Source organism: Mus caroli, unplaced genomic scaffold (assembly GCF_978045245.1).
Source record: "Mus caroli unplaced genomic scaffold, Mus_caroli_1 scaffold_7, whole genome shotgun sequence".
Lineage (NCBI taxonomy): Eukaryota > Metazoa > Chordata > Mammalia > Rodentia > Muridae > Mus > Mus caroli.
Genome location: NW_028227262.1, coordinates 87913784 through 87930430, shown reverse-complemented (window position 1 = coordinate 87930430; position 16647 = coordinate 87913784). Strand labels below are relative to the sequence as shown.

General features: G+C 40.4%; 1 protein-coding gene across 2 annotated transcripts in view; it reads left to right on the top strand.

Annotated features, from left to right (window-relative positions):
• The first annotated feature begins 7954 nt into the window (after nt 1–7954).
• Mmrn1 (multimerin 1) overlaps nt 7955–16647 on the top strand; it is a 50555-nt gene continuing 41862 nt past the window's right edge. For both annotated transcript variants that reach the window (XM_021165625.2, XM_021165624.2), the window contains exon 1: nt 7955–8586. In XM_021165625.2, the coding sequence (XP_021021284.1) occupies nt 8003–8586 (584 nt within the window). In that variant the 5' untranslated portion in view covers nt 7955–8002. The remainder of the gene's footprint in view (nt 8587–16647) is intronic.

Below are 16647 nucleotides of genomic sequence, written 5' to 3'. Positions count from 1 at the left end.
TACCGCTTGGCGCAGGAGATTACTGCGGAGGGAAGGTCCAGTTTGACCGTTTCTGAGTTCCCTGTGCGACACACCTGATTTGACGGAGGTTGGTATCCGACTCCAGCTAAAAACCAAAAATACTTAAGGCTCTGCCTCCCCTCCCCAAAAGATACCAAGAGCCACAGATGTGAGTTGTTACAATGCTCACGGGAGGAATCAGGCCAATGTCCACCCAAGTCAAGGTTAAAGGCCCACTCATCTAAGGATGAGAAAATCATTTGATCACCTCTGTTAAGCATTGCCTATTTAAACTTAATTAATAGGGGGGAGAGAGATTGGAGACCTTGCTGTCGTAAGGGCAAGCCCTTCACTGCCTCCCACCCAAATAATAAAAAAGCCAATTGGCCTTGTACTAAAGAGCTGTTCTTAACCCCTTCTCACTGTTCCCCTGCCTTTTACCCAAAATTGCAGAGGATTATCAGCTCAGTGTTATTCCAAAAATCGTTTAGCTAAACTCAGCCAGGGTTTCAACGCCCTACTTAAAATGTAAACAGGTAGCTACCTATTCAGCACTAATTAGCATTATAAAGTCAGAGCCTACAGCCCAGTGCTGCTATTCAGTCAGTGCTTTAAAGACAGCCTTAGCCAGATACAGTTTACCATTAGAATAGTTAGGGAATCCCACGGAAATAGGTTTTTTTTCTTTAGCCCTAGGAACTCAGGCAGAACTATTGAACATAGATAATTTTTCTGCCACAGGCCACCCCCTTTTTTTTATTTTTGTTTTGTTATCTAATGGGGGGAAATGTGGCCTCCCTTCCCCCCAGCCTGGAACCTGCCTGCTCAAGGGTGGAGCTACCGGCTCATTCGTCCTGCCACGCCCACTGCTGGAACCTGCCCTTGCTGCCTGGAGTCACACACGTGTTCGTCCTGCTACTGGACCCTGAGTTACTTGGCGGGAAATTGGGTTCCCTCCCCCTTCCTTTATAAACTGAGTGTCTGGAAATATTAAATTGAGTCTTGATTAGAGTCTTGTCTTGACTCCATTGTTTCTTCCGCCCCGTCTAGATTCCTCTCTTTGCAGGGAACTGCCATTCTCAGTGAACCGTTCGTGTTGTGGACCGCGGGCGGGCCGCAACAGATAAATAACACTTTAGGTGGGAAATTTTATTTCTCACTATTAAATCAGTCTGTTAAGTTTTCTGATCTTAGTGACTGGCATTTAGGTATCTCTATCCTGGCACATGTTGTTGCCTTATATGAAGGTTCTCATTATTTATCAATCTAGAATCACCTGGGAAAAAAAGGAGTCTAAATGGGGAACTGTCTACAAATGGTTTGGCCTACAGATATGTCTGTAGAGGATCACCTTGTCAAAGTTGATAGGAATACCCAGATCACTGTGATGGAACCCTCCTCTTGGCAGGAGACAAATCAAGTTGAGCACAGGAAGAAAGCAATGCACGCAGTCACTGTCTCTGTCCCACAGCAGTGTGTTCCATACAGTGATGGACAGGACCTGGATTATAAGCCAATAAACCCTTTTTTCTCCTACCTTCCTTTCTGTCACGGTATTTATTGCCACAACAAGAATGACCTGAAACTGGAACACCTTGTCTCTACCCTTTGGGAAACCAGTCATCCAAAGTGTGTTCCTGTGGGCTGGGCATGCCTCATTGGTAACTTCAGTTCCATTCTTTTCATCAGACTTTGGGGACTGTGACAGTCAACTTAATAAGTCCCCTATTCTTTCTTCCTTTCCCTTCCCTTCTCCTACCTTTCCTACTTTTACCTTAGACTATGCTTGAACTGGAAAGCCTTCTGCATACATTACTTCACATAGCTAATAGTGTGTTCTTGATGGTGACATCTCTTGCCTTCTCTGACACTACAGCTCAGGAGAACAAGGCTTGTAAGGTGACATGTTACTTTCCTGTCAGCTTTTGCTAACACGGGTGTGTTTCAGTCTGCATTGCTTGGTATGAATAGAGTCATCTGGTTTTGAGTGTTTGTTTGGTTTCTGTTTGGAATTTTCTCTCTACTTTTCAAAGCTGTTTTATTCCCCTATGTTTCCACTTCTCAGCCTGCAACCATCATTTACATGTGTGTAATGGGTATGTAAATTATATGTTTATGCATATTCTGTGTGTATGTATATGTACATATGTGTCATATGTGTATAGGTGTATGTGTGATATGTGTGTGGTGGTATGTAGATGTATGTAAGGGGTTTACGGGGAGGGTGTGGGCATATATGTGATGTGTGGGGGCTGTGTGTTTTTGTGTGTGTTTGCCAATGTGTGTCATGCATGCATGTGAACATTTCTTCATGTGTGTGATATGTGTATGTGTTTTATATGTGGTCTGTGTGTGAGGTATGTGTGCTTCTATATATATGAGGTATGTGCTGTTTATGCATGTTTGTTTTGTGTGTTTATTTGTAGGCTGTGTGTGAGAGAGAGATGTGGGAAGTACGGAAGGGAAGGGCTATGAATAGGGCTATGTGTGTATGTCGTGGCATGAACATGTAGATCAGAGGTCAACCTTGGCGTGAGCCCCTACCAAACAAACACCCTGTTAAGACAGTGTCTTTACTTTGTGTTCCCACTGCATATGCCAGGCTAAATGGCCCATGAACTTCTGGGAATTCTTTCAACCCACCACAAAGCACTGGAATTACATGCATGTACTACCATTTCAGGTTCTGGAGATATGAGCTCAGTTCCTCACACTTGCAAACAGTGTCTTAACAGATTTAGTGCTTATAACTACTTATGTTCCTAGCTTGCGAATTCTCCAGTATTTGCTAAGTATTCCAGCCAGGGAGCTGTGAAACAGAAAAACCAGAGGACTCCATGCTGTGCTGCCTCAGGCTGAGCTGTCACTCTGTTTTCTTGTCCCATTTCAATTATATTGTGGTATAGGAAGCATAGTCTGCATGCTACCAAAAGAGAAACATAAACATCAAGGTAACCACAAACCCTGTGATCTACAGTGGTTTCCTACCTGCAAGATATGCTAGGGCAATGATGGCACAAAGCTTGTAGAAATAACCAACCGATATCTCACTTGACTTATGGCCTATTCCATGGAGAGAACCTATTCCCATCCCTACTTTAGTGACCAACAACTTGAGACTAGATGACCGATGGACTTCAGGTAAACTAAATACTACTGCTCTTAAACAAAACAAAATAGAAACATACTGATTCCTAAAGACATTCTGCTATACTTACAGATCCATGCCTTTGCTCAGCCATCATCAGAGATGCTTCCTCCTGCAGTAGATGGGAACAAATACACCAGCCTAAATGGCTGATTTATACACAGAGAGACCTTAGAACACTCAGTCCTAAACAAGATGTCTCTACTAATTTTCTCCCTTCAGGTTTCAAGGAACTCCAGGTAGAAGAGGCAGAAGGAGTGTAAGAGTCAGAGAGAACAGAGGATACCAAGAAAACAAGGCCCTTTAAATCAACATGATCAAAGCTTGTATGAACTCACAGAGGCTGATGCAGCATGCACAAGCCTTGCATAGCTGCACAAGTTCCTCTGCGTCTATGATAGACTCCAGCTTAGTGCTTTTATGAGATTACTGAGTGGGTGAAGGAGAGATTCTGATGCTTGTGACTTCTCTTGGGCTCCCTTTCTTCTGTTCATTTGCCTTGTTCAACTCTGATGTGGTGGGTTTTTGTTTTTTTCATATTACATTTTCTTTTGTTATATTTTGTTATTGTCCCTTAGAAGCCTGTTTTTTTTTTCTAATGAGAGACTGAGAGTGGACTTCAATGAGAGAGAAGGTGGGAAATACTGGGAAGAATAGAGATAGGAGAAACTGTAATCAGGATATATTATGCAAGACAAAAGAGAACTTTATTTTCAATAAAAGGCGGAAAAAAGAAAATATTAAACAAACAAAAACCAGCAACAAAACTCAAAAACCTACCATGACCAAAACTGGACATTTTGGACAGGAAAGAATTTATTTGACTTACATATTCTAAGTAGTAGATCATTTAGAGAAGCTAAGGCAAGAACTCAAACTGAGCAGAAACCTGAAGGCCAGAGCTCATAATATAGAGCCCATTCAGATGTGCTGCTTACTGGCTTGCCCCTCATGGCTTGCTCAGAATCACAAACCCAGAGGTGTCCCCAGCCATAATGGTCTGGACCCTCGCACATAGATCACTAATTAAGAGCATACCCTATAGGCTTGCCTACAGATATTCTGGAAGCAATGTCTCAATTGAGGTTCCCTCCTCTCAGATGATTCTAGCTTGTATCCACTTCACATAAAACGAGCTAGAACAGTGTCAGTGTGGTCTTCTAAATATTTATGATTACAGAAATAGGTTGGTCATACAAGCTTCTGTTTGTAGTGCTAATGGGTAATACAAAGACTCATGACTGACCAATGTGGTTAACAATTGGTACACCCTCACTCAGGTAAATGACTCCAAACTATACTCATGCTGGCAGCCCTAAGAAGACACAGTCTGTCTGTCTGTCTGTCTGTCTGCCTCTCTCTCTCTCTCTCTTTCTCGCTCTCCCTCCCTCCCTCCTTCCTTCCCTCCCTCCTTCCTTCCCTCCCTCCTTCCCTCCCTCTCTCTCTCTCCCCTCTCTCTCTGTCTGTCTCTCTTTCTCTGCCTCCTTTCCCCTCTTTTCCCGTCTCCCTCTCCTTCCCTTCCTTATCTCTTTTCTCACCCTCCCTTTCTCTCTCTTTCTCCCTATCCCTCCTTCCTTCTCCTCTCTCCTTCCTCACTTACTCCCACCCTCCTTCCCTCCCTCCTTTTCTCCCTCTCTCTCTTAACCTCCCTTTCTATCCCACCCTCATTAAGATCCCTTTCTTTATGGTATCTCCAAGAAATAATATACTGAGTTTTCTTCAGCATGGGAGTTTTATTTTCCTTAATTTTTTAATGCTGAATGGATACAGAAATTATGGTACATTTACACAATGGAGTACTACTCAGCTATTAAAAAGAATGAATTTATGAAATTCCTAGCCAAATGGATGGACCTGGAGGGCATCATCTTGAGTGAAGTAACACAATCACAAAAGAACTCACACAATATGTATTCACTGATAAGTGGATATTAGCCCAAAACTTAGGATACCCAAGATTTAAGGTACAATTTGCTAAACGCATGAAACTCAAGAAGAATGAAGACCAAAGTGTGGACACTGTGCACCTTCTTAGAGTTGGGAACAAAACACCCAGGGAAGGAGTTACAGAGACAAAGTTCGTAGCGGTGATGAAAGGATGGACCATTTAGAGACTGCCGTATCCAGGGATCCATCCCATAATCAACTTCTAAACGCTGACACCATTGCATACACTAGCAAGATTTTGCTGAAAGGACCCAAATATAGCTGTCTCTTGTGAGACGATGCTGGGGCCTAGCAAACACAGGAGTGGATGTTCACAGTCAGCTATTGGATGTATCACAGGGCTCCCAATGGAGAAGCTAGAGAAAGTACCCAAGGAGCTAAAGGGATCTGCAACCCTATTGTTGGAACAACATGATGTACTAACTAGAACCCCGGAGCTCTTGTCTCTAGCTGCATATGTATCGAAAGATGGCCTAGTCAGCCATCAATGGAAAGAGAGGCCCATTGGACTTGCAAACTTTATATGCCCCAATATAGGGGAATGCCAGGGCCAAAAGAATGGGAATGGGTGGGTAGGGAAGTGGGGGGCGCTATGGGGGACTTTTGGGATAGCATTGGAAACGTAATTGAGGAAAATATGTAATAAAAATATTAAAAAAAAATTTTTAATGCCTACTCTAAGTCTCAGAAAGCAGAACTTGAGGTTGGGCTTTTGATGGTTTCTGTAGTGTTTAATGAATAAAGACTGATCCATTTACTAGCAAGGCATGCTCAGGGGAGGTACAAAACAGCATGGCTTAGCAGATCAATAATGACATGCTAGACCTTTAGCCTATTGATCACAAGGTCACTTGTAAACCTGATTGAAGACAAGCACAAATTTCATATGGGTCAATATCTCACAAGAAGCTAAATGCATTGCTCATTAACATCCAATCTGATTACTGTTTGTTAGCTAGTTGGTATCACATATAAATCCAGGGAAGGAGCACTTTGCCACCAACACTCGTTTACTGCACCTAGGATCAGGTGGTCTTCTTAAACCACAGAAGCAAATGAGTACAGAAAATGGAAAGAAACAGCACGCCGCTGCTCTGTTTCAAACATTTGTTTTCATCTGTTTCTGCAGAGCCTTGTATGGTGACATTAAATTGTGCTTTACCTAGAAATGCTTTCCTAGAAGTTTTTTGAGTTACTGCCTTCTATAAACTCAGTGCGTTTCCTCCTGTCCTGAGCAAGACTCCTATCAAGTCTGCTTATCAGGACTGAAAACCAAGTGCATTCGGCCAACAGTTTGGGGTTCCTTTGCTTCTAGGGTCCCCACTGGAAAAAGTTTCTGGATCACTCTCTTTGAAGTTCATGTCAGAGCCAGAGCTCCTAGTTCCTGCATCTTGATTTAAATCACACCCCATCTTACACTTTCAAGGTTGTCAACAATGGCATCGTATAAATCAATGTCAAAAGTGGAAGCTGGAAAATGTACTCAGACAGATATTTGGTAAATCAGAGAAAATTATGCTTTATTTCAAATGCAGGGATCCAGTGCCTATAACTATGAATAATAACATATATCAGTAATAATTTATAACAAGTAGGCAGATTATTTCTGATTTCCCACTCATACATATATATACATATATGTATATATATAATCATTCGTATATATACTATATCATTCATATATATGTGTGTATGTATGTATATATATATATCATATATGTATATTGATCAACATTATAACATACAACACATAATGTACCTAAGAGAAAGTCCCTTCTTGGAGGTGTAGCATCATAACTGATTAGATGAATGAATGAGTGATGAAGTCTGTGGCAATATCAGTTTGTCTAGTATCTCTTAGGGTTCCCTCCCAGCTCCCTAACAGCTAAGTTCTTGCAGAGACTTACTGGGAAAATGAACTCCTATTTTATAAAGTGTTTCTCCCTAGAAAACAACCTTAGAAAACGTTTTCTATTACCTACAACTCACCTGCTCTTTGTTTATAGCTATAGTGTAGCATTAACTATGATCCCATTTAAATGACTTCCTTGTTTCTTCTCTGATTTCTCAATGGCAAAGTCCTGGTTATACACTGTCATTCACATATCAGAGCTAAAAAAGTACAGACAAACTACTGATAATAAGTATATTATTATCTATAACTATATATTATTACTAAATATCACTACTCTTGTCACTGAAAAAAAACTTTTTAAGATCAAAACTTTAAGTGGACTTTTGTATGGCTTTATAGTTTCAATTTTTAGAATTCTTGTTTTTAATTATTATTGAGATTAATTTTAAGTAATAATCCAACCAAGACATATTGATAAAATATGTTCTGCCAGTGGTTCAGGAATGAACACAACAGTCCTAACAGTGTGTGTGTGTGTGTGTGTGTGTGCACGCGCGCGTGCGCGTGCGTGCATTGAACAATGTGGCCTTAAATTGTGACAAAATCTTTTCTTGATTTCCTGATGCAGTAGAACAAAACACTAAACTCTTTCATCGAGTGTAATGAAATTCCACTGTTCACTGCCAATGGGAAGTTTCCTTCTAAAGGTGGAGACACATGAGCATACCTGGGAAAAGGAAAATTGCTTTCTGGTCCCTCCTGGCGTTTCCTGCTGATAATTGTTCATGTTTCCTCCTTTCCCCTCAGCTTCTCAGAGGTCCCTCACCACATCCATTGATCCATCCTAGGAGGGTCACAGATCGCAGAGCAACCACAGAAACAGGAAAATGAACTTCCTGAGTGCACTGCAAACACAGAAACCTGTTTCCTTTGCGCACATCAAATTGTCAAAACCCAATTTTGAAACTTTGAGTACGGAATTGGCTATCAGACAGGCTGGAAGAACTTCGTCTCTCGATTCCACATGAATTTTTGTGCCTAAATTTACTGCCATGCTGGGACTAAAGTTTTTTGTCCTGCTTTCTATTTTATGGGGCAGGGTCTTCAGTCTTACCAACACTCAGCATTCATGGACTGCGCCTAATGATGAAGACTCCTCACTGACCCCGAACTCCGCTTCAGCTTCTGTAAGTGAAATACTGAGCCTCCAAGTGCTCTCGGCCACTCAGAACCCCTCCACTCAGGGTCCTGCAGCTGCTGAGAGATCTTCTGAAGACGATGTTCTCCTACAGTCAACATCACAGCCCTCTGAGACAAGCACCCCTCCCGAGGGGAGAAGCCAAACACCCATACCCCTAGAGAAGACAGGGACAGCAGTGGTATCCCTGCCTCTCTCTCTTCAGGACAAACCCAGCATCAAGCCCAGCACCGGAGCAGGAACAGTCATGCTTGCTAACGCCACGCTGAAATTCCTTCAGAGTTTTTCCCGAAAGTCTGATCAACAAGCAGTCTCCCCTAAGTCGGCTGGAGACATGGGAAACAGGTCTGCGAGGGAAACACACCTCAGGAGAAGTGACAACAGCAGAAATCAAAGACCCAGCTATCAAAAACCCAGTTTTGAAACAACTAGAGGGAAGTAAGAAACATTCTGTTCTTGTTCTATCTCTGACTATTCTGTCTATGAGTGAATGCTCCAAGTCTCTCGTGCTCATAGAGTTGTTTGAAGGTTCATAGTTACATCAGGTTTCAAAATCTCAGGCAGAGCCTTAGGGAAGAGATGGGAAAGGGACAGAGTTGAAGTCTCTTCACTTTTTCATTTGTTGTTCAGGATGAGGAGCAAAGGGGCACCACCAAGGCACTGAGAACCACACCCACATGCCAATATGAAAAGTTATCATGAAAATCTCACTTAAGAGAACTCAGATGTCCGTGGCTCATAGAACAGGTGATGAGGAAATCATATTCCAGCCATCCCAGAGAGTCACACTTGTCAGGAGCATGATGAATTACAAAGCCTGCTTTTCAGCTTGATTTAAAGATGACAGCAGTTTGCATTGTTGTAGCAAAATAAAGCTAAGTTTAAATGAACATTGTAAGAAAAGTCTCCAATGGACCTAAAAACAAAACACGAAAAAAAAAAATGCACACCTAAGCAAAGGAATGCTTTATTCTCATATGATTTACTCATCTGTGTAGTTAGAGGGTATAAGCCAACCTGAACATAATTGAACCAGAGAGAAATAGCTTCAAGTGCCTAAACTGAGTTAGACATTATACTAATAATACAATAAAATTTAAAACTTAAAACTAGTAATTCACACCTAGCACAAGGAGCAGGTAGAAAGGAAGTTAAAGCCATCACATTTGAGTGTCTGAGTTTCTTTAGGTCAACTCTGTTATTGATAGAATTTCAATGACATAAGACTTTAATACAGTAAGTATGATTTTAGCTAAAATTCATTTAGGATCTGGTATAACCCAGTTTAACTGTGAAACAAATGCTACCTAGCAGTCGTGTTTACCTTGGATGAGTAGATGTTCTATATATCAGCTAAATAAAAGCATCCTACTTAGTAAGAAGTTCCCAATTAAATAAAAATGACAAATGGTATCTATTGAAAATCTTTTATTAATTGCTTTCATGCATCATTTCGACTTACAATGGTTTATTGGTGTCTGTAATTCAATTTTCTTTAATTGCAAAAGAACTCCTGAACGTTTATAGCAGATGATCATGAGCTTTTTATATGTCTGCAATTAGAGGGTTTTATAGGATAGGAATCCAATAAAGCAAATAACAAGACAATTCAACTAAAGAATGACTAAATAAGAAGTGTGTATCATTTCATCATAATTAAAATTACTGTTTAATCATTTTATAGATAAATATTAGACTTGACATTTAAGTGGCATTAGACTTTGAACTAACACTTGTTATTTTGTCTAAAACCCTTGCTCTCAACAGTTGGGAAGACTTATTGATTTGAACATTATTTATGAGTGTTCAACACAGGCCTGGCACTCTGCCAGGACACACAAAGAATTTGAATGACCCACCTGTGTGTATTTGTATTTACTATAAAAAGCAAGTATCGATATACCTATTGAATTTCCCAAAATTCGATATTTGTTTCAAGAAAACGACATGTGAAATACAAACAGTTGAACAGCAATTTACCCTATGGCTTCCCCAATGAGAATAATGAATAATCAGATTGTTTCTATAGTAAAGTAAAAATTGCTTTAGAGATCCTCTTGTTTGCTGTCCTGGAGAACCTGCATTTCTCTTTTAGTAATCTTCTCTGCTCAGTCTAAGTTGCCATACTCACGTGGTCATCCAAGTAAGTAAGTAAGTAAGTAAGTAAGTAAGTAAGTAAGTAAGTAAGTAATTAAGTAGTGTAAGAAAAAAGCCAGGACTCTCTCTCCATACACAAAGAACCAAAGAAGACTTTAGTTTAAAGAACTTTTTTTGTGTTTCCATTTGATTAACAATGATAACAGCAAACACTTATAGGAAATCTGTGTGTGTGTGTGTGTGTGTGTGTGTGTGTGTGTGTGTGTGTATGTGTGTGTGTCTGTTTCACCCAGTTAACCATCACATATAACAATAACTCTGTAACAAAGAGAACATTCTGTCATGGTGTCTTTCTGGAGAGGTTAAATACTTGAGTTAAATTAATTTAGTTATTGTATCTCAGGGCAAAGAGATGAGCTGGCTTCAGAGGCTTGGCATCTAGCTCCACAAGGGCACTCGGTCAGCAGGAGAGAAGCCATCACCTAAACTAGGAGTAGAAAGCTAGTGAATCTCCACGGGCTGCCTCCAGAATGCATTTCAGATTCCTTACCCACTTACTCACACAACGTTGCAGTGTCCCCATGCTCATCTACTGTTTTCAGCCTGTTCACCTTTTAGTTCTTTGGTTCACAGTATGCTGTAGCTTCCTTTCCTTTCTCTTTGTGCAGATAGCTCTTTTCCCGATATCTATTCCTTTTACACCCAATGGAAGCCTTCCCAGGCTATTAGGTAGCCCCTCTAATGACCACTGTGGTTCTCAGTCTATCACTGCACTTAAACGGTACAACAGAGAATTTATTTAGTGTGAGTGTGTGTGTGTGTGTGTGTCTGTGTGTGTGTGTGTCTGTGTATGTTTGAAACAGGGTCTCTGGTCCCTATGCAGACCAGGCTAGCCTCAAACTCACAAAGATCCATCTACCTCTGCCTCTGAGTGTTAGGATTAAAGGCATGCACCACGACTACCCAGCTCAGAGAAAGATTCTCACAAAGAACTCATGACCTCTTTGCATGTATGGACCCACTCTGAGTGTTATTTAAATCTCTGTTACCTGGCATGCATGATAAATAACCACACCGTGCTCTGCCCTGGGTGATATGGCATATGTAGGAAAGTGGAAAAGAGAACATGAAATATTAAGGTTCATGTGTGAGTAGAGCTATTCCCAAAAGTATTTCTCAGCGAGAATGAACACTGACCACACCATACCTTTATCACTCTGTTGTGTTTGTAATTCTTAGTGGAAAGGAATACTTGCATCTATGATAGGTTCTTTTCTCCAAGGTTCGTGTGGATTATTTGCATCTTACTTGGTTCCCTTTAAGCACTCTGGGGGCTGTCGGCTACATCAGATCTGTGGTTTCCTGTCTGGCAGAAGGGGTGTTTGTAAGTGACCAAGCACATTAAAATAGGCACAAAAAGATGAAATTATAACTGGGGCATTTCTATGTAGGACACACATTTGCTGGACACTAACATGTCCTCAACATAGTGATCATGCTAAAACTTAGTGACCAAAAGTTCCTCCATGCTACACCCAGGGCACATGGTGACAGGTGTGAGGAGGAGGTCTAGTCCATTGTGACCACCCCTTGTCCAATGGAACATGTGTTCACATATGTGAAACCAAAACAAGGAAATTGAGGTAAATGAGTTCACCACTCTGAATGGTGTCAGGAAGCCTTGACTGGTGATAGGAGATGGAATGGGGTGTACAGCCAGCCATTGAACTTCGCCTCCACTCCCACCCACCACATCTGAGAATCCCAGTTGCAGCCCTCTTATTGAATGCAGCTGGTTCTGTAACTAGAGGCCTCAGTAGGTCCTCTACATTTTCCTCTCCACACAAACATTTTCGGATCTATCAGTAAGTCTCTTTTTTGCTCTACTTCTTTTCTTTTCTTTTTTTTTGGGCGGTGGGGGGTGGGGGTGGGGGTTGTTTGTTTGCTTGGTTGATTTTTTCAAGACAGGGTTTCTCTGTATAGCCCTGGCTGTCCTGGAACTCACTCTGTAGACCAGACTGGCCTCCAACTCAGAAAATCCGCCTGCCTCTGCTTCCGGAGTACTGGGATTAAAGGCGTGTGCCACTACTCCCGGCTGCTCTATTTCTATTATGTTCTGGGTCACTCTGCTTTCATCCTGTCCTCACCCTGCCCTTCTAAGTCACGAGTCTCTACACATCAGTGTCCCACTCATGTTCCACATACATGTTGACAGTTTGTTTAAACATGAATGTTCTTCATTGCACAAAATGCCTCCCTTTATAATGCCTAAAATGATCGTTTTAAGTACTGAGATGAAAGAGGGATTGTGCTGTAATTTCTTAGAATGTGTTTATCATCTCACACTTCGGTAAACTTAAAATGAGAAAGAAATGAAACCAGCCCTACTAAGGTATTGGCAATAGTGACTGGCTGGTCAGTGCGTACATTTGAAAACACCTTCTGAATTCTCAGAGAAGTGTTTCTCAATCTCTGGAGGGGTTTAGAGTCTCACCGTCTCCCTCCAAGGTCACAATATTCCTCCAGTCTCAGACTGAACAGGTTCTCATCCACCCTTAGGACCTCAGAGGAATTTTCTATTTCTGAAATGTTCCCGTGGGAGCGTTTAGAATTGGACTCCATTTCCTCTTTAATTCTGACATGATCTCATCAAAGAGACCCTCTCTCATCACCTGACTTCAGCCCTCTGGCTCATTATCCCCTTCTTACCTCACCCATATTTTCATTTAGAACACTCACCTATGTCTGCAGACAGCTGTGCAGACTTTCATGAAAGCATGGACTTAGCCTGTCTGACTGGTAATTCTATTCAGTGCTTGGAACAGAGAGAGGAACAGAACAGAGACAGAAATCAAGAGAGCTGAGGAAAAATGGATTATTTCGAAGTCTGAGAGATCGATGTTCAATTAAAACCGTACAGAGGAATATTTCATGTCATGGGTATGTGTGGTACTGAAAGAGGGGTCTAGAATTAAGAATTGAGAAAAGAGATGGGGGGTTTATGTAGCTCAGGCTGGCCTTCAACTTGTGTTGCCATGGTTGGCCTCGAACTCCTGGCTTTCACATGCCATGTGTTGGGATGGCAAGCGTGCAGCAGCACACCCAATGGAATTAGAGAAATCCCAGTATTTAATGGTCTAATCATGGCAGATGCCTGCACTACAGCCTTCACCTGGATGACCTCAAAAGGGAGTGGTCTACACATAGCAGAAGAAAAGCTAATCCGTGCGTACTATAGAAAAAGAGTAAAATCAGAACTGAGATATCTAGCATTTTAGTGATGTGATAGAGTTTACATGAACTCCTTGCTCTAGTCTGAATGGACTGGCCTATGCAGGATGGTGGGAAAAACTCGACCAGACAGGTCTCTATTTTTCCTCTGATGATCTAATTCCACACAGCATTTGAAACTTTACAGTTAAGTCGGATGAATTCAAACATCCAAAGGAGATTGATTATTCTACTTTTCAAAATTCCAGAAACATCATTACACTAAAGAAAGTTTTCATCTTGTACATACACAGATGTTCCCATTATGTTACTGTCAGTGAAAAAAAATACTAGAGTGTTTTCTGAATTTTAATATCTCCCATTAGTTATGGACTTTCATTGCTTTTCTATTTCTTGTCATGGTTAGTATAAAAATACACATTTAAAGTTCTAGAATTAGACAAGTGCTTATTCAAAATGGATAATTCAATAGGAAACTTCCATATCCCCACACCTTTTGCTTTTCTAATTATAAAGCTATGAGTTAAAACTATATTATTTAGGAAGACAGGCTGAAAGAGTCAGCTGGTAGGACTAGTCCTTTAAGCAGAAAACAGATATCACACATCTAACCTGTATGTCTGATGCCTGGGAAAGCCTGACCCCTGCTGGACTAAAAGACATCTGCGCCACTCTGCTGAGCTCACAGTCTAAAGAAAACCAGAAGAAAAGAAAAATAAAGTTTGCTAAATTCTTTTCAAAGGTCACGTCACAGATTGACCACAAATTGTGTGTGTGTGTGTGTGTGTGTGTGTAGTGTGTCCCTTGTCTTAACTGCTTTTCATTTTTACCATTTCTTTTGTTCATATTATGCAAATTTCTTTAAATCTTATCATTACTGAATAGTAAACAACATGACATTTCACTCTATAAAGTTTATTTAGCTTTGATAAGGGACTTCTTTCCCTCAGTCTTATCAAATAAAATCCTTGTAAAATACTGTGTAAGATGTTAAGAATACTTGTTTTCCTAATTTCTCATGAGTATAAAGACACTTTGAATAATAATGCTGTCCTGAGAGCTGCCCTCTGTCATTTGAATCAAGCATAAGTGGTAGTGACAGCTTTCTGTATTTGTTTTCTGGTAATTATTGATTTGGAACACAAAATCAATTATAGATAAGAAGGATTTATCAGGTAATTATAAGGAATTCGTGATTATTTACATATAATATGCAGTGTACATATATGCATAACCACAGCCATTTCCTTACAGTTCTCACTAGTGTGTCCCAAATATGTTAGTCTCATAATCCTGTGACACACATCACACTATTAAGCTTTCTGTGCAGATAACAGCTATATTGAACAGATACACTACTACACAATGGGCTTCAGAATCAAGCTTTAAAAAAAAAATTCTTCTGTGTTTGTTAAGGCTTCTTTTATGGAATAAAACTTGATATAGTTTAGAACGAGTTTTGTGGGCTCTGAGGAAATGTAAGGCCTATAGCTTTGGGTGCCACTAACATCCATTTGGTTTATTTTTTCACTTTTACTTTGAATTTTCTTTCTTGGTTTTCAGTCAAGATGACTTACCTAACAATGAAAAATGTCTTGCTCTATATTTCAGAAATTTCCTGATATGGTTTTGTTCTTTTCTTGTGGATCCCCAATCTCAGTCTCTTGAAAGTTTTCTAGAATTCTTGATTTATCTCATTTGTTCACTTACTCTTCCCTGACATCTAAACATAGCATTTTCTTCATGCTGTCTCCTCCCCATGATGCTCCATCATCTTCATCTCATCTATTGTGATACTTTCTATTGTGTTTAGGTCTTATAAACACAATTCATTTTATTTTTAATTAAAATGTAACTATTATATTATTCCCTTTCCATTTCCTCACTCCAACATCTCCCATACAATATCCTTCAATTTGCTCTCAAATTATTGGGCTCTTTTTCTTTATTATTGTTATATAAATATATATATATATATATATATTTGTGTGTATTTATATTCATAAACACACACTGTAAGTCCATTTAGTGTTTCTTATATGTATAAGTTTTTAGAGCTGACCACTTGACATTTAAAAAACAAATTAAAATCCTCCCTAGGGAAGACTATTCCTCCCTTCTCAGAAGTTATTAATTGCATGTAATTCTTCATCCCCATGAGATTCTCCCATTCATGTTGCCCTGTCAACTGGTCTTGTCATGTTTGTGTCTTTAGATTTCTTCAACATAACTTCCCAGCCCTAGCTAGAAGACACATGAATTTCCAAATGCCTCTCAATAATGGAATGCCGGAAAAGAAAGGTTATTCAATCGATGAAGTCCCTCAATTCCAAGTCCCAGTTTTAGGGAGAGCATTGGTGTGATTTAGGGTAGGGATTCTCTGGTTTATATGACAACAGAAAGTCATCTCCAAGCCTAGGAGCTTCCCTCCCACACTTTCAATTCAACCAAATGACTGAACAAGGAAGCCTAAGGTCTAAAAAGTGCATAATCCACATGGCATTAATCTAAATGCCAAAGACTTGCATATCTGAACTTGGTACTTCTGAGACTGTTGTCCTTATTTCTTTTTTCTTTTTTTGTATTTATTTCATTTACATTTCCAATGCTATCCCAAAAGTCCCCCACACGCTCCCCCACCCACTACCCCACCCACCCACTCCCACTTCTTGGCCCTGTCGTTCCCCTGTACTGAGGCATATAAAGTTTGCATGACTAATGGGCCTCTCTTTCCACTGATGGCCAACTAGGCCATATTCTGATTCATATGCAGCTAGAGACATGAGCTCCAGGGGGGTACTGGTTAGTTCATATTGTTGTTCCACCTATAGGGTTGCAGATCCCTTTAGCTCCTTGGATACTTTCTCTAGCTCCTCCATTGGAGGCCCTGTGATCCATCCAATAGCTGACTGTGAGCATCCACTTATGTGTTTGCTAGGCCTCAGCATAGTCTCACAAGAGATAGCTCTATCTGGGTCCTTTCAGCAAAATCTTGCTAATGTATGCAATGGTGTCACCGTGATTCTGTGTGGTCATAGTCAGTGGTACCCTCATTGCTCTCCACTCTGGCTCACAAGATGAACAGATGTGGTTGGGACATGATTTCATCAATTAGTGGAAATTTTTCTAAAGTTAATCTTTTTACTGCCTCCTTAAATAACTGCGTTTTCT